This window comes from Struthio camelus, chromosome 13 (assembly GCF_040807025.1).
Source record: "Struthio camelus isolate bStrCam1 chromosome 13, bStrCam1.hap1, whole genome shotgun sequence".
In the NCBI taxonomy this organism is placed as follows: domain Eukaryota; kingdom Metazoa; phylum Chordata; class Aves; order Struthioniformes; family Struthionidae; genus Struthio; species Struthio camelus.
In genome coordinates, this window is record NC_090954.1 from 17,865,390 (window position 1) to 17,889,625 (window position 24,236).

At 40.3% G+C, this 24,236-nt stretch overlaps 1 protein-coding gene across 4 annotated transcripts in view; it reads left to right on the forward strand.

Moving 5' to 3' along the window:
* Positions 1 to 24,236, forward strand: part of TENM2 (teneurin transmembrane protein 2) — a 692,618-nt gene that overhangs the window by 574,487 nt on the left and 93,895 nt on the right. For all 4 annotated transcript variants that reach the window (XM_068959701.1, XM_068959700.1, XM_068959703.1 and 1 more), the window contains 2 exons: positions 4,291 to 4,486; positions 7,125 to 7,226. In XM_068959701.1, coding sequence (XP_068815802.1) covers positions 4,291 to 4,486; positions 7,125 to 7,226 — 298 coding nt within the window. The remainder of the gene's footprint in view (positions 1 to 4,290; positions 4,487 to 7,124; positions 7,227 to 24,236) is intronic.

Genomic DNA, 24,236 nt, shown 5'->3' on the forward strand with positions numbered 1-24,236 from the left:
TATTCCAAATAACGGCATGAAAAAAGCAATCTTACAGAAGCATCACTGCAGTGTCTGGAGAAGGCATTGCATGGAGCTGTATTGCTTTCGTTTCCAGCAGTGTGTCTTATGTTTATAAACTTTTCATGTCAGAATGAAAACTGTTTTCATGTAGAAGTGGGACTGACTTGGTGTGAAATAACTTGAATAGCCGAGGAGCTTTACCTTGCTTCTTAGCCACAGCTCCTCCACGTTTCACTGCTCTGGTCAGTCACAAGTTCTGCAGTGGTAATTGCACTGTTATTGCTGACTGTTGCGCTGCTTTGTATCGGCTGTGTTGTGTCACATTCAACACGCACCTTCCAATGTTGAAACAAACTGATTGGCTATCTGTGTGGGTATCAGATGTTTCATGGGCTTATTTTAATGAATAATCTACAAGTTGGATTTTCTGAAGAACTAATTTTTTGCATTTTCTTTTTAAAATAGAATCTCTGAGAAACCTTTCTTCTCAGTTCCCAATTTCAAACAACGGTAGGGATTTTATGTGGCAATGCAAGTAGTTTTAAAGCAAAGAAAAAATAAAGATTATGTAGTTTTTCCATGTTCCCAGTTGTGAACCCTGCAAGCTCTGTTTGCTTCTGCATGCTTTCACAGCTAGGTCAGTGCCTGTATCCAACCTGGCTCAGTAGATCTTCACTGTAAGGACAGCATTGTGCAGTGGAGACACTGCCGTATATGTAAAGTTCCAAAGCTGTTTTGCTGTTTCCCCATAGTTGCTGGAAGCAACAACAAGCCTGTGTACCAAATGCATTAAGAATACAAGGAGCAGTGAGTGGAGAAATTCTGAAAACAAATTGCCTAAAAAGAACTGAGTATGAGGTTTAGGCTTGTAAATATAAATATGCAGCAGAGTTTGTGATGCTGAGCAGTAATAAAAGTAAACTCACAGAAAATGTTAATTTGGAATTTGTTTTGAGGAGTGGGCTAGCAAGTCGCCTGTTTATATGGAGCTCTGATCGTATTAAGTGCTCCCCTCTTATCCGCAAAACTGAACTCCGTGAGGGTGTAGTCCTTTGTGGTTTCTGGTATACTTTGTTTCTGAGCAGGCTTTTGCCATTTCTGTGTGACTTCTGTGTCTGAAGCCCTGAAATATGAAGGGGCATAAAAAAAATGAGTCAGCTAAACTTCAAATTCCTTCAGAATCCTCAGTTTCGTTGTTGACTTGGTCCATTTCCTAACTTAGGTGATTTGGTTGACTTTTCCCTAGCAGATGTGTGTGTTTGATACTACACAGTTGCTTCTAAATGATCATGGAAGCACCTGTAGTCTTTTCCTATATGGATCTTGTCATCTATGCATATTTGTCAGTGGGTAGCTGTAAAGCAAGCATGGTATCTTCAGCAGAACATTTACAAGTATTTATCATGCAGCTGTGGTAAATCAGAAAATCAACAGGGCAGCAAGAAGCAAAATGTTTATCCAGCCAACCACGTTGAAGAAATCTTATCTAGCTGTGATGTCACAGTACCCCTTTAGTGACCCTTCAGTCAAGGATTTTGCATTTTGCGGTACGTATGTCTAGTATGTGCTGACTGGCAGATATATTATCTTCCTTCCTTTTTTTCAGTGCTGAGGAATCCAAAAGAGATTAAGATTTATTTTTATATTCTATATCAATTTACACCAGTATTTCATAAGTCGTAAACTTACTCAGGTTTAGTAGTTATGCTTTTTCGTGAGCATAAAATAGTTCTTCATGGCTCGATTAAAGAGGAGTAATACCAGTCTACATAGTGTGCAATTAAAACTGTAGCCTTACGGAGAGCCATGTCAAGTGACCTGCTCTCACTAGGTCACACCCATCAGCGAGAAAAGAGATTCTGTAGCTAAACCTACTTCAAGCAATTTCAGGCTGAGTACTCTTCCCCTTCGATCTTACCAACTGCTGAGCCTTTTCTCCTGTATGAGGTAGAATCAGCATCAAACAGAGGGGAGGCAGAGGAACCTGCCAGCACAAGCAGAGCCAAACAGCGTGATGCCAGGGAGAAATGTCAGCTTTTATTGCTGCTTCCTTAGTTGACCCTTTGTGAGCAATTGTTCTGAGGAGCAAAATTTCTTCTTTCCCCCAGGATGTTGTCCCAGTAATAAAGTTTTCCAAGGAGGTGATAGGTCTGTCCTTCACCTCTGACTGTTGGACTGTAGGTTTCGGTAATGTTTCCAAATGTCAGTGGTTTAAGAGGCTGATATGTATGTTTGACACCTGTGCTGCTCTGAAAGTCACTGACATCCCAGAATTCTCTGACTCTCTGGTGTGCGTTGGTCTAAACATACTAATTTAGCTGAATTACCCTCTCCTGCCAAAATCCCGTACGAAAAAGTGCTTGAGTGGATTACAGCCTGATCCTAACAGTTTGGTGAAACTTGTTATTTCATTCTTGTGGTTCCCCAAGACTCAAGGCACCGGAGAGAATGGATACTGCACTTCTTTTGGCAGTAGCTTTGGACCAGTAGACCTAGGCTATAATTCCCACCCTATCATGGATTTCCTTTGTGACTTTGTACTGATGTCAAAGTTCCACGCCTTTAAAACTAAGGGAATAGCATTTCCCTACTTTGCCCCTTTCGTTTAAGGTTACGTGTATCAAGGACTCTGTATTGCTCCTATGTAACTGACGGAATTTCAAATAGGTCAGATTTCATTACCCAATTTTAGATAGATGCGCTGCGTGTCACTGCGTGAAGGGTTAATATCATTCTCTCTCCTACTAGCAGGGAGAATCTTCTTTATTTTACTGTGCATCATTAATTATTTGCTAGAGCACGCTGTTAATTGCATTCAGTGTACAAGACACTCAGCCCTCTATGGATGTGTGGCCTGTTTAGAATGCAGGGTTGCAATTTTCTTTTTAAACAAAAAGCAAAGCAAGGTGTATGTTAGAGCTGTCGTAAGCCCAGGCTAGAGATAACAGGGGGAAATGTAATAAAACCACTGGCAAGCAAGCACGTAGTATTACAGTATTTTATTGAACACATACGTCTTTCTTTAGACATGTCTATCTATCTCTATCTACTCCTAGATAGATAAATGTGTCTAAAACAAGATGTGCTTTCATAAGGGACTTGTTATATAGCTATCAGAAGATTAGATATATTGTTTTTGTTGTTTCTTAAGGACTTCCCTTAGATAGGGGCTGTGAGCGCCAGTGAGTTGAGCGTAGCATCAGCTTGAGAGCGCTAGAATCACAGACGTTAAAGACAGAAAAAAGCCTATTAGGCCAGCTAGGCCAGCTGCTTTGCTATGCAGAGTTATTCCCTATTGTAGATTAACTAATATTTCTTCCAGTCTTGTTTAATTGTGTGATGCAGTGGCTTCTCCATTGGGAGGCTATTACTGAGCTTAATAGATGGGAAGCTTTTCTGACACTCATCTTAAATTTATTTCTTTCTTTTTTTTTTTTTTTATCATTTCATGCCATTAGTGGTGCCATCCCTCTTACACTCTAAATAATCACTTGCTCTGTTTGATCCCTTTTTCAAAGATTTATGTAGTGTTCTACCTTACTTGGAAGTCATCCAGCCAGAAATTCTCAGTTTTCCTTCAGCCACTTGATTTATGTTATTCCTTTCCATGCTCCCTCTTGTTTTTGTATCCTATTTGTCCCCCTTGGCCCTGATTGTTCTACATAGAAACTCAGGTAAGCAAACTGCTCTGTGATGTAAAGCCTTTACTGTGTGTTCTTATTGGGTACTGAGTTATCTTGCATTAGACAAACACATTTTCTATTTGTGTTGTTTCTGTTAGTTTTCATGTTGGGGGGGGGGGGGGGGGGGATTCTCGAAGTAAATCTGAGGCTTCTGTTCCACTTGCAGCAACAATTTACTCCAGGTGATTGCTGGGGCAGGGGTGGATCTCCTATATATTGAAGGTTCTCAGCACTGAAAACTATGTAGGAACCTGAAAACTTGTGATTTGTCAAATCATTGATTTCAGCTTCTGTCTCAAAATTCACCCTGTGAATAAATACATTTGGTACATTTTTGATCATCTGTGCAGAGCAAAGTTGCATAATTCTGTATCACTTTTTCAGAAGGAGTAAGAGTCACAGAATCACTGTGTTCTCCATGGCTGCTAGTAAATGCTAGTTTCACACTGACATATTTTCCAGAAGCACTGTGTTATGACAGGGTAGAAGACAAAACATAGTGTGAGATTGTGAGCTGAAATATTCTATATTCAGATCTGTTTGGTTTTTTGTTTTCTTTTTTGTTTTGTTTTGTTTGTTTGTTTGTTTGTTTTTTGCCCTGCAGTATGATTTCATGGAACGCTTGGATGGGAAAGAGAAGTGGAGTGTGGTGGAGTCCCCACGGGAACGTCGAAGTATTCAGACCCTTGTTCAAAATGAGGCTGTGTTTGTTCAGTACTTGGACGTGGGGTTGTGGCACCTGGCGTTTTACAATGATGGCAAAGACAAAGAAGTGGTCTCTTTCAGTACAGTTATCTTGGGTAGGTATCTCCACAAGCTGAGCATTTCTCCTCTGTGTTTATTTCTTTACCTAAAGTCATGAAACTCTCTTGCAGTTTTCAGGATTCAGCCTGCGTATCCTTGATGCTATGTTGTGCACTTTTTTGTCTGTTGCGAATCTAGTTGAGTCTGTTAGTTAGCCATATGCTGTCTTGCAGCTACCACTCATCTCGTACTGTGCCGTACCCTCAGCACAGTAACATTAAGAGCAGAAGAACATCTAGCCTATGATCTGAGGCGATCATTAGGAGAAAAGCTTGCGGTTTTATTAGAAGAATAGGGTTCCATTTAGTCAGCTGAAAACTAAACTAAGCTTTATCAGAGGATTTGTTGTACTTCGACGCATTTGAGCTTTGCTGAAAATTATTGTCACAGTAACATCAAAACCATGAGATGCTCTACCTGCTATTCCATCCCTGCTGGTTGAAGAGTTAAATGGCACTGCTGGGTTTTGAATTTTCTGTATTGTGTAATTCCTGTTTGTCTAGGAAAAGAGAAACTGTGATCTGCAAACTCAAAGTGACTTTATAAGTTTGATAAAAATAGTGGAGATCTTCTCCAGCCTTGCCTGATTTATGATGTGAAGCTTAATTTTTCCTTTTGCATTAATGCAAAATTCAGTTAGTTGGCCTAAGTCCCAAAGGATGTAGAAAGATAGCCAACACTGTGTCATAAAGCATGAATGCAGTTGTTTCTGTTAACCTCAGTTAAGGTGAGAAAATTATTTTTGCTTCTGTAGATGATACGGAGTTTTGTAAGGGGTACCGGGTGCTGTGCATATTTATGGACATAGCTGCACATTTTCCCGCAGAAAGCTTTTTCTGCTTCTCCAAAAACAATGGCAATATTTGTGCTCAGTGTCCTGCTGTGCCCCCACTGTGCTTCTTGAAAACCTTGAGACGTGATAAGCTGTCCTTGAAAGACTTGCCTTGTCTAGGCTACAGCTTTCAAGAGCATCAGAGGTCTAATGGTCAGGTAGACTACTTGGTAGTGCGGTGATAGGAATTGAATTGAAATGTAGAGAATAGTGTTTTATCCAGTTCAGAGGTTCCTCTACGCACACCTGATATCATAAGTTTCATAATCAAAGGATCTGAGAGAGCTGAAAGTTTCTCTGAGTTAGAAAAGGAGAAAGAATAACAGAAATGATGTTAACTAACAGACATCACTAAATTTAGCATAATTTTGAATATGCAGGAAGGGCTTTCATGTGCCATGAAGCAAAATAATCAATAACTCTATAGACAAGTTTCTTCATCAGACAAACTGATATTTTTGAGCGTTACGAGTTTCAATTTTTTGTTCACTGTTTACATGAATCATTTCAAGAGGCCAAGCTAGTAACATCTCTTTGAAAATTTCCTTTTATTTAGTATCCTGCAACTGTGAAATTAGTTTTGAAGTTATGCTTGAATCCTTTTCCTCTCTTCAGTTTAATTTAATGGAAAAATACTCTATATGCTTCTGCTAGTTCCAAATCCAAAATTCCCTTTCTGTGTTGTACAGCTGCTGCTGTCTGTTTGGCGTCTGGGATTCACAGAGCCTTTTACTTTGGGAGCACGGGTCCCACGACAACAAGGAGTAATAGTGAGAAGTAACCACATTCCAGTTAGACTTTTATTCCAGTAATTTAGTGTAGACAATGTATTCCTCTGACATCCAACAGCTTTCAAATGAAAGTGACTTTAAGAGTTAATTTAATAATTGGTATTTAATTTCCAGCTTGTTATTATGAATTGTCCAAACAATAGCATAGAAGTTGTGGAAAGCAAATATTGTGGTACAGCTACAATTTTGTTACTAGGCTGGTGTGCTTACTTTTCACAGGTTGCTGGAGTAGTTGATGCTTCAGTCAGTGACATGAGTTCCAGCCTTGCTCTCTAGTTTTGCAGGCAACTTCTTCATCCTCTTGCATAGCTGCTTGCACCTTTTTTATTAATCTTTTACAGAATGGTTTAGGTTGGAAGGGACCTCTGGAGATCATCTAGTCCAACCTCCCTGCTCAAGCAGGGTCACCTAGAGCATATTGCCCAGGATCACATCCAGACGGATCACATCCAGACCTTTTAGGATAAAGACTATTTGCTAGGGCAAAAGAGCTCCTGTGATGTGTACAGCAGGTATTTCTGTCAGCTCATTTAATGAAGCTTTAAATATCTGCAGAAGGGAAATTCTGATACAGTCCTTGGAATAAGCAGTTCCACAAGGAAAAGGAGTTGTACAAGATCAAAGTCTCATTGCAAGAATGAGATTGACAATGTTCCCGTTGGAGCACTGGGTTTGATTCAAAATATGAATTCAAACATAGCTACAGAGGTCTTAAAAGTAGTTTTGTCTAGCTATTCAAACAGAGGACTCTGTTTCAGAGGACTTTAGTGCTAATGGCACTCAGAGACTTAGTATGTGACTTTGAGCAGATCACTGGATCTCCATGCTTATTCATATTGCCAGAAATGCTGGTGCCTTTCTGCTTCACATGAGCTTTGTGGCATGAATATAATTAAATGTTGTTTTTCTGAAGAGTTGAAGACAAAATAAACGGAAGAAAAATTCAGCAAAGAATTGGAATTGGCAGCCTAAAAAATAATCCTTGATGTGCCCTTGATGCTTACATTTCAGATTCAGTGCAAGATTGTCCACGTAACTGTCATGGGAATGGCGAGTGTGTATCTGGTGTATGCCACTGTTTTCCAGGATTTCATGGAGCAGACTGTGCTAAAGGTATCATTTTCTCTGTGTTTACAAATAGTCACATTGTTTGTTAGTGATTTGTTTAGATCTACGGAGCCTGCTAGTTAGCATAGATCCAGACTAGATTCAAATAGATCGATACACAAGTTTTTTCTTAAATGTCTTAGTTAAATAGAATCAGGTAGAAGTATTGCTGCATGGCTCATGACCTTGCATGACTACAACTATTTTTTGTGCCAACGGCACTAGGCAGAAAAAGCAGAAAAGATTTACTTTCTGTAAAAGTGGATGAATTACCATCAACGCTTTCTGATAATCATCAGTTGGTCCATAATAGAAGACAGATTATCTTCCTTAATAGCATGTAATATAAATTCTGGCTTGGCTGAGCCGTACTTCTAGTTCGTAGAGAATTTTTTGATTATACTATTACTCTTCGGCTGAAGGAAGTTCTCCTTTTTTTTTTTTTTTTTTTTTAGGAAACTGAGTAGGACTTAGTGAAGTTTTAAAATAAAACTTTTCTTGAGTCTTGGTTGTAAATTTGACCGCTAAAACTGGGAGGTGCATGGTTATCAAGGGTTAAACACAACTCTAAAAGACATCCATGGATTGGCCGTAAATCTTTTTGCGAGTTTGAGATAGCTGTTGTAATTTGTAGAGGAGGACTGTCTGGGTTGTATAGATACTGCAGCACATACGTTGTCTAAAATCAATGACTTGGCTGAACTCCCTGCTGTTCTTGGGCACACTCATAACATTTTACAGTTTGCTTTATTCTTGGTTTGTGTGAGAGTTAGGCACACTATCAATATCAAGTGCTTACAATTGTTTTCCACAAGAGTAAGGTCAATAGTGTTCAAAGGTGGAAAGTGTGACCTTTGAAAGCCTTTGAAATGCCTTGACAGGCCTTAGCAATGTGCCCATTTCTCCTTAGATCATCATCCAGTCCTGAGGACAGTTCAGTGAGGCCCCACCTCTTTGACTGGTGTAGCAGTGTGACACCCAGCAGAACTGTGCCTGTCTATGAAATACTCTGTAAATAGCTGTTATAGCCATTCTGGAGGAAGTAATTTCTTTGTGGGGTCTCCACACTTGTTTCTTAGAGGTGCCCTAGTATTTAAAAAAAAAAAAAAAAACCCCGAGGGCATTGAATGAATTAATGATGTTACCTCAGTGCTAGCCCCGCTCATTTTAAAAAAATGCCTGAAATACGGAGGTCATGTTGTTTCACGACCCAAGAAACTAAGACACTTCACAAATATATAGAGGAGAGTATGTATTATAAAGTAAACGGTGTTATAATGTATGCTATAAATACCCGTTGACAGCTATATGCGTTTCTGTGGTGTTAACCTGTGAAAGTATGCATGCAGTGACTGTGTGCTTCACTTGCCACTCTTTACACATGAGTACCTTGGCCATTAAATCAACTCATTTGCATTTTGAGTTTGGAGCAATGCTGCAGTGTGTAGTGAGCCTTTGTCTAGTTCTGTATTCTACGTTAACGCTTAAAAATGTTTATTCAGGCTGCATCAGATAAAGAGCTTTATTACAGGGTACTTCTCAAATTGCATCTGTCAGGCTTCTAGTAACCCCTCGTTCTTTTCCTCTGCTTCCTGCTTTGTCTTTTCTGTGTTGTCTCATTCCCTCAAAAGCAGAAATGGTGCTTGGAAGCTCCTTTCCACACTCAGAACTGTTTTCTTATCAGACAGCGTGGTATTTCTGAACAACACAGAAACCTAAAAAATTATGTTAAAGGACAAAATGGAGGTGCTAGCAGAATTCGCACGTTTCTGTGCAAACATATAGTTGCACATCCAGATACTGAGAGACATGCCCAGATATGCGGGCTGTGCTAGGAGGCAGGAGCCGCATGCCTCACCCATTTCACAGGCACCCGCATACCTGCACTCATGTCCAGAGTATTTCAGCATCAATTGAATGCTGATCATATGTGACAGCATATTCAGAAGACGGAAATCAAAATCGGGATTGTAGAAATGGTAAAACTCAATAACAGGATATCGAGAATTAAATCTATTCTAGCATATTATGTGTATGGACACATTTTTTAATGTGTGTTTACTGTAATGTTACATTTATATTTAAGTTCTCACATGTTTGAACAGATAGATTTTCTTTCCAACTATTTATTTATTTTTATTTCCAACTTTTATTTTGGATTTCCTTAGCAACACATACTCCAAATTCTCTGTTCTCCACTGTGAAATAATTTGAGGCAAACTCAGATAGGGAAATGTGGAGAAAATGTGAATGAGCTCTTCAGCTAGCCGTTAGGGCTTAGTTCATGCGGTAACACAGCAGCCTAAGAGCTGATAGATCAACTGATGATCGGTCAGAGAGTGACAGATCTGAAGCATGATCTTTTATACCAGTGAATCCCTGGTTACAGAGCTGATCTTGAGAGGATCAAACTATTTGCATACAGCGTGCAGGTAGTCCATCTGTGACTTTTATTTCTGAAAGACCAAAATGAAGGAAACCAATGAGAGAGAGCACAGATTTGACTTTAGATCCATCAGCTTCAGGATAGCTGTGATTAGAAATGGAAATGGATTAGAAAGAGCTGAACTTGCGGCCCAGTCCACAAGCTGAAATCCACTGTCATGCCTTGACTGAAGTAGGGGAAATTTCACCTTTGCAAACACTCTCACCAACACCTTGGGGGTTTTATGGTTACCTTTACCTGTGGAGGTAAGGTAGCTTGATTAGGTAGCCAGTCTCAACAGTTTTACTCAGTCTGTGCTCAGGCAAAATCTGCTTTGAATTCGTTTGGAGGTTCACCTAATTAAGAATTCCATCTACTACGCAAGAAAGGTAATGACACGTTTTAATCTCATGTGGTTAAAATATGGCATTTAAAAAAGAAAAGAAAATTTTGATGATCAAAAGATAATTCAGTGGGTGGAGATGTATCTTGAGAAAGAAAATGAGCATTGTTGAGGCCAGTGGAAGATGGGCTGTAAATTGGACTGCACTGTGAGTAACCTCCTGTGCACAAATAGCTGTAGGAGTTAGTGATAAGAAGGGATGCTATTGCCAAGGATCAATTAAAGAACCAGACAAGCAGCTGTGATTATGTTATTTTGGTGTCTTGTCACTTTTTTATATTCATCTTTTTTTGTAACTTCTATGACACACCCACTCAGATGTATCAAGGTGTCTTTCTTGCTGTTCTCACTGTTAATGTGTGATACTAGTTTGGTCTTTCAGCTCCCGAGTGTCCTGTGGTAAATCTGCAAGCAGACATCATTCCTAGGGTCCTGCTTTTCACCGTTTTTAGTGTTCAGTATTGCAGTGAGTTGGGTTCCCAGAAGTGTGAAGCAGAATTGACTGTAGTTTTGTTTCATCTTGTAGTATTTTGGAGAGCATGAAACTCCTCCACGTCTCTTAACAAATATATATGTATTTCCAAAGCAACAGTAACATAGTGTTTTGCAAGCGTGCTTAGAACCTCTTTTAGTTTCATATTTTAAAATATTAGCAGCTGCATCATGAAAGTGTTTAGCTAACCTGCAAAGGCGAAAGAATGTACCCTGCCATGGGATTTGAACATTGAAATAATGAACATAGTATGGACATCTAAGTAAACGCAAATAGGGAATTTGACACAATATGTCTGTTAAGAAATGGTGTTAATTTGCCAAAGAAGGAAAAAAAAGAGTCAAGTAGCTCCTGTCAGGAGCCATGAAGTTGCCATTTAGCAGACACGTTTAATTAATTATGCAGTGTAATAAGAAGCATGTTTAATATTTTATTTTAAATGAATTGAAGACTTTTGGATTTTTGAAACATAGAAATTTATACTGTGATTGGTCAATTGACTTTGTAATCTGATTTTAAGAACTCTAATGATTCAGATTTATGCTATACTCAAGTTTCTTTTCCTGTTCTCCTTGTGTGGGTTTTTCATTATTTTATTTTCATTCTGTTTGTTTTTGGCTTACTGGCAAAGGACGGCGCCACTTTAATAAGTATAAAAAGAAGGGTAGGTTTTCTAAAATTTCTTTTTATTTCTTTTGAGACACTTAGTTTGCAAAAGTTATTAAGCTGTAAAGTGTAGTCTGTCTCTTTTAAAATTTATTCTGAAGCATTTGCTGTTTCTGATTACTGCCCTCACCAAGATAAGAGTTTCTACCAAAGCCATTTTCTTTGTTATGTGTACATTTTTAACCTCTGTATAGAAATGTAAAAAGTCCCAAATTATTAGGTAAGTAAGGTGTAATTGCTAGAAATGGCAACTCTTGCTTCTTCTCAGCTGTTACCAAGAAATGTTTCTCTTCCAGATTTCAGTTGTTTGGGACTCCTCTTGATCTGATGTTATTCAGAGGCTTATTGCTTGGGCAATAAAATTCAAGTGCAGAAAGTAACGCTTTTCCCTTTGAATAATCTGCTTGACACTATTCCCTCAGTGCCATGTCCAGAGTGCTCCTAGTGACATGAGAGCTTATGGGAGGGATCCCAGTGGGTAAAACATGAATTTGAAAGTGCATTTGGCTGAATAATTCAGTACTCAGTTCATTGCTGTAAAGCACATGGGACCCACCTGAGTGAATGCTGTCCACCAAATGCTAATAAAGTATCGCAGTTAACATCTCCTCTCCATGGGAGTAAGGCAAAGGCTACTTGCCTTCATACCTTGGCTGGAAATTATAGGAAATGAAATAAAGCAAGCAGAGCAAAGCACGCTGGTCTTTGAAGGGGCAGGTGAGAGGCGTCAGTGAACACCCTGCTCCTTCGCCCGTCCTGCACCTCTCCCGCAGCTCTTCCTGGCAGAAGAGAGCGGCTGTGATCAGGCAGCGCTTCTGTTCATCCGTGGCACGGTCGTCGCTGGACGAGGGGTGGGCGTCTCCTGTTATCCAAGCGAATCACTACAAATTAGTGCAATAACAAATTACAGATCAGATGAGAAAGGGAGGTTGGACTGAACGTGATGGTACCCAAAACAGATAGATTTGGCAGAGAAAAGAGGGAGAGGAGCAATAGTGTAGGAAAATTGTCATAGTGTAATTTCAGGGAAGAGATGGTAGAGGGCCTGTCTCGATCGTTGTTCCTTGTTCGAACTAATCCATTGTGGTTAGTGCTTTGCAATAAATAAAAAAGCAAAAAATAAAAACAGTGCCTACCTCAACAGGCTTACCATGGCCGTACAAGTAAAGAGGGGAACAAATGGGTGCCAAGCACCAGCTGTGGAGATAGAAGGGAAAAAATATGATAGGCAGCGTTACAGACGTGCTAGCAGCGTAGCTGTCGTCAGGTTGGGGGAACGCTGCGGTAAAAAGCCGTCTTAAAGAGGGCTAGTGGGGCGGATAACATAAAATCACATGGATGATGCAGGACAAGTGCAGCGCAAACACGAGGAGAGAGAGCGTAGGAAGGAGTTCAAAAGGGCTGCTTCCAGATTTCGCTTTCACAAGCGGCAGCGGTAGCACTGCAGGCCGGAGAGAGGTGGGAGGCAGCATCCGAGCAGCCTGGGGTGGAGCGGGTCTGCGCCCGAAGTCGGGGCATGAAATTGGTGTTTGATCTGGTAAGAGGAAAGGAGCAGGAGCAGGACTGGGAAAGGAGACCGGGTGGTTGAAGTAACAGATGAACAGAATGATTTTTGTGACTCTGGAGCAAGCAGACGTGGCTGGGGAATGTCAGCACCGGAGAAAAAGATGCGTCTTTAACGCAGCTTTTACGTGCTGGGAGCGAGGCCGAGGAGCCTAGCATGGACGCAATGCCGGAAGAGTCTGTAAGACTTTGTCAAAGCCTGGATATGCGGAGGGAGAGCGGAAGAGTCAAAAATGACATCCGGGATGTGAACCGGAGTGAGGGGTAGAATGATGGTATTGCCCACGGTGACTGAGCAGGAACGCAGGGAAGGGCTGAGAAGTAGCGGGACAGAGAGGAAGGTGAAATTAAATAAATAACAACTTTACTGGGAAACATATTTCACATATTTGTAAACATAGTACGTCTCACCACTTAGATTGCATTGATGAAAAAAATGCTTTTCTTTGGAAATACTGCATCCATGACTTGTCATCGACACGTATGTCACATCCTATCTTGCGGCGGACAAAATCCAGCATTTTTAGCTTCTTTCTTGGTATCTCTCCTCTCTGGGTGGGTTTGTTTTTGGTTTGGGGTTTTTGTGTGTATGTGCCACGTTACGTGTGCAGTGCAGCAGGCAGCAGTGCCCTGGTGTGTCACTCAAACCGTGTCTGTCTCTCAGCGGGCGGAAGCAGCGGTTGATACTTGAACAGACAAGGCTGTCTTTGGGAATGTTCCCCTCCAGCAGTTTGCACCTCTCTGACTCAGTACCTAAAAATACCTTTCTTATAAATTTCCTTCTCCTTTTCTCAAGTCTCATGTTTTGCCAGCAGAGGTCTTTTCATTTCTGGCACACTGATTACGTCCTCAGCTGCCTTGCAAAGAGTGCTGTGTACAGGCCAGTGCTTGCCCTGTCTGCCCTAGGTTTTCTTAGTTTTACCTAGTTTCAGTATGCTGTGGAAAGAGTTTTGTGCCACTAACTGTGCCTAAAAAAAAAAAAAAAAAGAAAGAAAAAATGAACAGACATATATCCTATTTCAATGAAGACTGACAGTCGTTGCCATCAGTAAGCTGCTACATTACTGTCATGAAGTGAGTTAGTAGCTTTGATCCAGTTTCAGGCAGACAAGTATCGCCAACACAAAACAAACCACGTGAACTCTCTCTAATTGGTAGTGTAAGCAGGAGCCCAGAGCTGCGAGGGTCCCAGCTTTGTGGGTGTTAGTGGTTGTGACTCCAGGCAACGCTGAAGGCGGCGGAGGCAGTAGTGCACCAAGGAGCAGAACTCAGGAACGGTTGTTTCTGGTCTTCAGCTCCCATCATCCATCCTCCTGAACTATTAAGATGACAGGTGAAACCAGGGGACTGGAACATCTGGACTTCTGAATTCCGCTTGCAGATACCTTGTTAAATTTCTGTGTTACAGCACACGTCAGTTAGCGTCTTAACGTTTCATTTTACTCTTTAAGAATAGGTACCTATACCTATAGTATTGTAGATTAAATGTGAGGATTAGTTGATGTTTGTAAAGCATGTGATACATAGTAACAGCACGGTGAAATCTGAGTATTCGGATTGCTCCCTAGCCTGTGCAGGACTAGACATTGGTGCTTCATATTATTTGCATTCTTTGTAAAAGTATATTTACAAAGTTCAAATAGGACCCAGCAGCTACTTTTAGCATTGCGAGTATTTGAGAAAACAGACTTGAAAAACTTGGAGTTCAGCAAGCAAAATATGGATTTACTTACCATTGTTTTTACAGAGTTTACGTCTTTCACTGAATGCAGCATTGAATTCAGTGTTACTAAGATCTAAGATTCTATCTACAGAAGAATTGGTCCTGAATAATTTCAAGTGGGGATGCTCCTCTTCTTCAGGAACACATCCTTCCTTCTGTTTTAGTTGTGACTTTACAGGGTAGCAAAAATTCTTTTAAAACTCTGTTTAGTTTAATGGTGCAATGCTTGCATCTAACATAACGTTTTAATTAGCATTTTACATATTAAATCACCAGTAAACATATAGCCAAAATTGTGCCTATATATTGCACTGCTGTTCCGTATGTTCCTAAATTCATGTTGTAACATACGATCTTGAGATTATGTATGGTTCCATTTCCCAGAGATCTTGCAGGATATTGTTGCAGTTAACAAGGTAGACTGCTACAGGAGAAATTTCCAAACAAAGAGCATGCTAACAAATTTTTTAAAAAAGAGGAATGCTGGGGGGAATACAGTAATGAAGGAGATAACTGAGGAAAGTTGCTAATGCCACTGCAGAGCAAAGCATGGTAGGTAAAAATAAGTGGGCGTATAAGCAATTATGGTTCTCTGATTTCAGTGAACACTAGTCCTCCTTTATCTGCCACTCGTCAGCCAACTTGTTGAAATTCAGACACCAAAGAGCCACAGGAAAACTGTAGTTGAGGCTTTCAAAGTGGGACCAAGTTACGTTGGCATAGTATGGTAAGAAAATTTGTGTTGCACACGTCCAAGCTTGAAAGCATATGGAAAAACAGGAAAATCTCATTAATGTTTTTTTCCTTTCCTAATCAGCATTATAGTAATATTTTCATACTTAGTAAAAGCTAGGTATGTGCATTTGTTCTCTCACAGTCACTTCTGAAGCCCACTGTATTATCAGTTCCTTCTCTTTCTTCTCTTCTTCTACATGTGCATTAACAGCACATCTGTTTGCACAAATGTTTGCTATTTCATTGGGATTCCAGTAAGCAAATCTCTAGAAGGGTCCCAGTGCAGCAATGAAGTGGGCATCTTGTGCTTGGACATGCATGGAATGCACTTAGTACACATACAGTTTTGCAGCTTACTTTCTGACAAGCCAAAAATCTGTCTTCCAGTCCTTTAAGTCTACAGTTGGAGGCTAAGAGTCTCTCTGCTCTAACTATGCTCTGCTGAGCTGAATTGTGCTCATCGTGATGTATGTTTTCTCATTTGTTTTTGACTTTAATTGCTTAGCGTATTTAGTTGCATTGCAGTCTACGTTTTGTTTTTGGATCATATCGTCTCTGTGGTCTTGTACTGATACTTGTTTTTTCCATTAAGTTCTAAGAGTTTGTCTTAAATCTGTCTTGACGTTATCTTGGAGTCCTTTGTGATGGTAAACGTCATTGAATCAACTGTGGTCAAGTAGTATTGTGAATAACATAATGGAAATAGAGTTATTAAGCTAGATCCTGATAAGTTTGTCATCTCTGAATAACAGAAATGGTCCCGAATTAGATCTTCAAACTTCAATATGTATGATCTTTTGGTACGTTCATATCTATATTGTATCTAGATTGGAACCTGTAATTTAGATCTGTTCCTATATTTAGACCCTACTTGAGTGAGGTGAAATTCAGTTAGCTGTCATACTCCTTCAGTTTCTCAAAATGAAGTAATTTTTCTAATTCAAAATACAGCAAAATATTTAAATATCTGCAGCTAGCATGGGACAGTGTAATTAATCATGTTACGATTAGATCTTTTTTGACAAATTTAATAGTGCAAATTGCAGTAAATAAAATGAGACCAAAGCAGTCTGGGTTTTAAGCAACCAGAAATTTCAAGTACCATAATCTAACCTAAATTTGGCTAACCTATAGGTGCGGTCCTGCACCTACTACACTGCCATTTAGCCATAGAAAAACATTGCCACAAAACTTGGATGTGACAAATCCTTTCACTGTAAATGTAAAATCTTCCCTAAAATATTTGAAGAAGCGTTTCACTTTTTCATTTCTTTTTATATATGCATATATTGACTTCATGTTGTTAGTGATTCGCTGCTATGAAGCACAACACATATATTTGGGAGGATGATTCTGATATTTAGCAGTTGTCCTTGCTGCTGCTTTTGGGGCGCTTGAAGAATCATCTTTTTGATTCCTCGTTGGCTCTTACCGCTAAGACAGCAACTGAAACCTCTGAAATAGTTTAGTTGTCCCCTCCTCTGCAGTGTCCCCTCCCCTTTTTTCAGTGATTAAGTTCTCAAGGCATACAAATAAAGATGCAGATGCTTGTCTATGACAATAGTCTATTTTAACATCTGTTTATTTCCATCTGTTGTTAGAAAGTAAAATTTATTTCTCTGTATGCTATTGTAATCTTATCAACCTCATTGCTTACATCTCAGGCAAGAATTTTACGGCTCTGGTTTTGTGTTACTAGTACCACAGAAAAGGAATTTTAATTTGCAGATGTCTTCAGGGCTTTCCTACTCACCATCTCCATTTTCCTCCAATCCCATATATCGTGCAGAGTGCTGAGCAGAATTCTTCCTTCCTTCCTTCCCTCCTCCCTTGTTTTTGAAAGCACAAAACATACAGCAAACTGATCAGCCACGTTCTCCTGTGGTAAACCAGAACCAGCGCGGGGTAACTCCCATGTCCTTAAATGTGTTGAAGCGTATGAAAAGAAAATGGCCTGTGTCGCTCCCAGTAGCTATAGAAAATGGGGAGTTTCTTAATTGGAGAGGCTGTAAATGAGTCTACGATTATGAAAATTGTCTTAGTCTACCGCATGGAGAACTATAATCTTCCCTTGAAGAGGTAGTGATAGTTGCAGAGCTTCCGCAGTAATGGAGGGAGAATGAACAGACTGATGAAGTGTTTTGTACCCAGGATGTATTTACCAGAGAAAGTCCTCAGGACACTTGAACACTGACTCAGCTAGCTGAGTTTTCAAGTGCCTGGTTGAACTGAAATGTTATCTCCTCTCTCTTTCTTGTTTTATTCCACTCAGAAGTGTTTATATGCTCGTCTGTGGCCTTTGCGTTTTCAGAAAGAGCAGTGGCCTTTTGTCTTCTTCCTCCTCGTGACACCAGTATCTTTAGGGAACTAAGACTTAGCACTTTGGTGATGGCTAGCTAGACTGACTAGTTCATCTTCATGCTGGTGGTAACAGGGCTTCTGTCCTTTCAATTGACCGTGCCATGTAGCTGACTTTTGCTAAATTTTATTTTCCCGTTCTTACAGACTGCATAGTTATTGTTATTAAAAATACTGTGAGGCTCTTTTCATAAAGCAAAATTCTGTTGTAGCAAGTGACCAATTCCAAAGAGATAATTTCATAATTTGCAGTAGTTCTGAAGATTACTTGTCAGCACAAGTCAACATCATCAGCATTCTACTAGATAGTGTGTGGAGACATACTCATATTTGCACATAGGTTTTTGTAATAAATGTAGGAAAGTATTTCCAGGAAGGTGTTCTAATGGTACAAAAATTGTAGAATGGTAAATGAGGGAAGAGCAAATGTTGTCTTTTTGATGGTTAAGTTCACACTGAAAGTTATGTAAAAAACTATGACCTTTTTGATAAATTCTGACCAAAGCGAAAGTTTGCTAAGTGTTCGGAAGAATGTAAATATTCATTATCCAATTAATGCTGTTCAGTCACTTCTATAAAAATCCTGCCATTTTTTTTGTAGAATAGCGTAAGTACTTATCGATTGAGAACTTCTCTAACTCTCAAAATGGAGGCATCCCCATATCTCTACAGGTATTTTAAATGAATTGAATTAATCATAGGCTTAAAAGTCTCTAGTGATCTTCGTTAACTTCCCTGGGTTTAATTAAAACATCTGTGCGCTTTTAATTTATCGATTCATCCAACTCATATGTCATGTTTTTAACACACCCCAGCATGCTCTGCATCATTTTTAACCCGATTTCCACTTAACTAAAGCAATTAAATTCACCCCGGATTAATTAAAGCATCCATACTTTAGTGCTTAAGTCAGCGTGTGCTGCTTTCCCCAAATGGTTTTTGAATGTCAGAGATTTGACACACCTGATGGGTTTTTTGTCCTTCTGGAAATTCTTCTGTGAATCTCTTTCTTGCTTACTAATGTGCGGTTTGACAGAGCTAGGCAAGGGGACATGGTAAGGCTCAGGTTTGGGCAACTGAAGTAAGGACTGCAGGGCCTGATCACTGTAAAGGGCTGCACGTTTTGTCTTACGTCTCTTTGATCTGATGCCTGCAAGCATAGAGTAACGTTACTAGTAAATCATTTGTATGCTCAATATTCAAACTGAACAGCTTCATGTTTTGTAAAGTAACTAACAAAGCATATTGCCTGGTAGGAGCTAAGCTCAGATTTCTGTGAAGCATCTGTAATAGAAGAGTAAAAGTTGTAAAACTGTAGTAGCATACGATCTGTGCTGTTTGTATTTTACAATTTACTGTAGGTGCTAATGGTCAAGAAAAACTGATCTTACTGATCTTTGTCCAGATGATCATAGAAGATAGGTATGTCAGTTATTCACAGCTGTTCATTCCTCTGATGCTGGGGGAATTGCCACAGACTGACCTGCAAGCAGCTTGTGCTTGGAAGAGCACAAACTCTTGGAGCAACCTAAAAGATGTTCTAGGTCTTGCTAGTTGCCACTATTCTTACAACCATTTTGATGCTGACTGAAGGTAGCAGTCGCTAAAGAGCAGGCAGCCTGGTCAAACACCATTTTTCCTGAGCAGGCAAATATTATGTTTGCCAGGCAAAAAGAACAGATCAGGGAAACTGGGCCTGGAGTCATTCTGTCTCCTCCATTCCAGCATAATTTTCCAGGGGACCAGTTTGCCAGGTGTGAGGACAGCTTCATAGCACGGAAATGGCGTAAAGATAGCATAAGCTAATAAAAGTGAGCTAACATAAACCACGAGGTGGTCTTAGAAGTTATTTCAGACTTTCATATCCAAAAATGAACACGAGTTAAAACTAAATCGCCTGCAGACAAATCCTGAAATGTACAGACAACTGATGTAAAACGAGTTGAAACATAACCTGTGAAGGATAGCGGTGTTAAACTAGAGCATTGACGTTTTAGACTACAGACTGGAATGCTCATCTCTCCGATGCCTCCTAATTTTTAGGAATAACCTTATGTGCAAACAGCTGATCTGACAAGGGATGTAATCATTTGTCATGTTTCAGGACTGTTGTGAGCAATAATGCTGTAAAATTTAGAGCCAACATTTTAAATCAAGGTATCAGAACTTAAGTTCTTAAATAAGTGGACTTGTTTTCTAAGATGCAACCATTTGCAATTCCTCTGATGTTTGTGGTTTCGTGGATTTTAGGCCCTTTTGAAATGAGATTGTTTATATCTAAATAAGTATAACTTCACTTTAGGAGGCTGACTTGGTTGTAGCTTTTAGAGTGATTCTAAAATTGCTCAAGGCTTTAGGATCTCATTGTAGGACCCAATTCAAGCGTGAGTAAAATACAATTTCACTTGCTTCCATATTAATCTGGTTTGCCCATGAGAGAGATTAGTATTTGGAGATGAACTCTACATGTGGGTCAGTAAGGTGAAGACCAAAAAAGAGCCAGTAGAATGTGACCCTACTCATGTATTTTAAGTCTTTTGATCAGGCTATCGTAGGTGATAATGCACTTGGGTCTTTCTTGTATTTCTGCTCCCGTTTGGAGCTGAACTGGAATCCGTTTTTTGTTTCAAATTACTCTCTCATAAACAGTAATCCATCTTTCTTATGTACTCGCAAAATCATACGGAATGTCTCAGCAGCAGCAGCAGCTTAATCTCTGCTAAAAGGAAGTCCTAGTTTGAATTATTAGAGAGGCTGAATTAATTATCCCCTAAAGGAACTGCACCCGGAAGGTCAACTTTGAGATCACTGGTAAGAAGTTTGAATTACATTTGTCTTCGCTACAATTCCCTGTGGTCAGTGAAACAATGAACTTCAATTCTACTATGCTACTCTCTTACCTCATTTTTTTATGTAACTAGGAATCTATACTTCAGAAGCATTTCAGACCAGGTGTGTAAAATAACAACAAACATTTGTTCTTAGCAAAAGTTTCAGGACTGAAACTTACTTCCTCCCCCTGAACAGGAACATCTAGAGATAAAACTGTAAACTCTTAGGTCTGACAAAGTTTTGTGCAGTTCAACAGTAGTGTGTAGGCCTATCTTATATAGGAGTATGAATGGTATCTCTTCAGAATGCTGTTCCCTGGAAGTGTTTGTTAATAGATGGGTTATATGAAGGAAGTCAAGCAGTAAGGAGTCAGACCAAAAATCCATTTTGCCTGGGACTCCAGCTCCAATGGGGCCGTACTGCAGATAGTTGAGGAAGAGTGAAAGCTGTACTTTTGATGCTTTCCGGGTAAATTCTCCCCGTTCCAGAGATAAGTTGTGGTATGACTTCCTACAGCAGGTAATGTGTCTTTGTGTATAGTAGCCTTTGTAGATTTTCCTTCCATGGATTTGTCTAATTACATGTTGAATCAGGGAATGTTTTTGAGTTTTAACTTTTCAGATAATCTTGTTAAAATAGCTTAATGGAACAGTTGCTGTTACTCAGGATGTAAGGAGGTGCTAGACTATGTCCAAGTGCTGTATTAGTGCGGCCTCCAACTTGCACTTCACTGCTTAGTCCCATATCTTACATATCTTAGTCCCGTATGGCTTACATTATGACTACACAGTCCAGCTCATCTTTTGTCTTTATCAGCTTGCGGTAAGAAGAATTTGGCTTATATGCAACAAAAGGTTTTCCAGGCATTATGGATGCAGTCACACTAGTCCTGAGTCAGGCAGCTCCCCAATAAGCTTGATGCAATCTCTTGTCCATCCAAACCCATGACTTTTCCCTCCCTAACCTGACCCAAGCATCTCTCCCCAAAATTCTGTGCTACGTATGTTGTAAAATGTTGATTTGATATTAAATGATTCCTGACAGTTTGTCTGGGCTCTGAATGAGCCTGTAGATGGCACAAAGTTAGCTAACCTTCTAATGCCCCATTTGGAAATTTACATTTAGATGTAACACTGGGCTACTTGAAAAATAAGAACAATGTGAGAGCATTGCTTCTGACCTGGTGCAGGACATGGAAGCAGTGCAGGTACAAGTTCAAAAACCCCTCACGTCACATTTACGTGCCCAGAAACTCAGATAAATTTCAAAAGAAGTATACCAGTTTGTACATTTTATGAGGAACTGAAAAAAGGCTGCATTAGAGAACTGACAGCCTAGGTCCTAGGGGTACAGGACTCTCTTTGCACCAGGGAACTGCTTACTCTACAGCAAGAGGAACCAAGTCAGAACTCTGCCTTCAAATCTTGTTTGGAGCTTCAAGTAGCAGGGGAAGGTCTGTCAACCAAGCAGCTGGGTAACGAAACCGAGTTCTGCAACAGCCTCCGTGGGTCTGACTCCTCAAACGTCCTTTACTGGTTTCTTGCCGTGCCCTAGAAGAATTAGTGGTGAGTATGTACGTGTGAATACCATAAGGGTGGGGGAAAAGACTGGCCATGCAGACCTACGACTAGGGTACCTGTGTGCTAAGAGTCACTGGAGAAATGGTGGCTTTTGATGCCAGATCATTTGAGCATTATCCTCCCCGTCTCCCCTCTTAGTTTGTATGTAATGGGCATGTCAAATCACCCTTCCTTGTCCACAGGGAAATCTTAACAATACTTCAAAACACCTATCCAAAGATAGTTTTTGGAGCTGGTCTTTCCTGCTCAAATCATGCTGTTAAATGTACATAGTCCGCAGAACTCAAGGGTCTGAAGTATCCATTTTCCATAATTTGACCTTCAGCTTTAGCTGATTAGAGACCTTTGATAAAAATTTGTTAGGTTTTTGTTAGAATGCTGGTAAAGGGCAAAATCACAAAACCTCATTGAGGGATGATACTTGTTGTGCTTATTTAGACTTACTCAGGCAGATATGCCTTTGTGCTTCTCTTAATTTACCTGAGCGTTGCCTTACTAATTCCATAACTACTCCCCAAGACCCCTGTCCACTTCTCAGCGGTGGTATCTATGATATGGAATGGTCTCTGTGCAACATATCTGTCCACAGAAATGAGACAGAACTTGATTGTTTCATTACATAAAACTTCCTTCCTTCACTCTCCTTCAACATACTGTGAACAGGCAGGTCTGTGCTGGAATACAGGCCTTCCAGTGTATATGAGGGAGAGAAGCAGTCATAAATAACAAGAACTCCAGATGACTCTTGAATTGTTTGCACGTTGATTGAGGCAATCTGGATCACAACTTAGAGTAGCCTGTTTTGGATCTCACGCTGCAGCACTGTGGCCTAAAAAAAGTCTAGCAAACCTCTGTTGAGGTAGAATGCCTGCTTCCGTTTCCCAGGGAAGAGCAGCTTGCTTCTCGCTCCATTCCTCACTCAGGTCACACACCTAGAAACCCACAGCAGGGACAATAGTGAAGAGCTATTTGTTACAGCACTGATAAACCAGCTTCTTATAAGCTGCCCTTGCTTGCATTCTTGCTTAGTTTCCCCTGCAATCTTGGTGACATGGCGAGCTTGGGAATGCCAAGCTCTGACCACAGACCTCTGCACTTTTCTCATTCTCAAAGTGATTTTTCTGATATGTATATATATTGTAGAATAGCCCTGGCATGGGCCATAGATAAAACCTTGTGGCTTTAGGTTGCAAGTGTCTTCATCTGAACTGTGTTCATTCTCATACCCTGAGAAGAAATGACAGATTTTTTCCTATGTCCACAGTGAGTTCTTGTGTCCCTAATATCTCAGCCATGCACATTCCAGCTGCAGTTGAAGACAAGTCACTGTTTAACTTGCACACAAGTTTCACAAGTTCTGAGCAGATTTTTGGACTGTAGCGAGACCTCTGACATGGCAGAAGCACAGGGAGAGGAATGCAAAGCTGTAGCACTGCTTTCAGCTTCACTTAAATTCCTGAAGCACCAGACCAGGGCAAGGGAGCACTACCGTAGCTACTGTGGGAGCTCTTGGCCCAAGACCCAGGAGCACCTGCTAATCTTTCTTCTGCTATGCCAGCCATCCAGTCTCTGATGTCCCAGAAGTTAACCGTGCAAATTCAGATCAAGGGATGGAGTTGAAAATAACCTTCCCCCATAGAAGTGTTCCAAATAGCAGATGTAACCTCTTTAAATGGCACACCTTTGCCCATTGCTTAGTTATATTTAGGTGCAAAGCAAGGCAAGAAGTGATCTTATGGCAGGTGGCTGGCACTGGGTTATCTGGCTGCATCCAGAGTGGTCCCATCTAAGTTGTTTACTTTTTTTTAATACTGGACTTGTTTCTGTTCAGTCACTCTTGCGGGGGACTGTGCTGTTCAAAGGGAATTATTGCCTTTACTTGAGTTTTAAGACTCCAGAGGAAAGGTTTTCAGAGTCGAAAGCCTAAGCAGTTTTGAGTTTACTCAGGTGCCGATGACTCCGGTAGCTAAATACGTTTTTCTGTGTGCCTTTGTTCTGTTACAGGAGAGCTCCTAAAGGGCCAGAGGATTCCTTTCTGATGATGAGTACCATGCTGACGGCTAAAAAAACAAAACAAAAAAGCTAACCTTGCCCTCCCACCACCCTTCTGGCCATAGGTTTCTTATTGACTTGTATCCAGCTGCTAGGTCAACTCTAACTTTTTTGTTTTTATACCTACTCGAATAAACGCTTTTTGCCTGAAGAAGCTGTCTGCTGTCTTCTGGTTCATTTAGCATT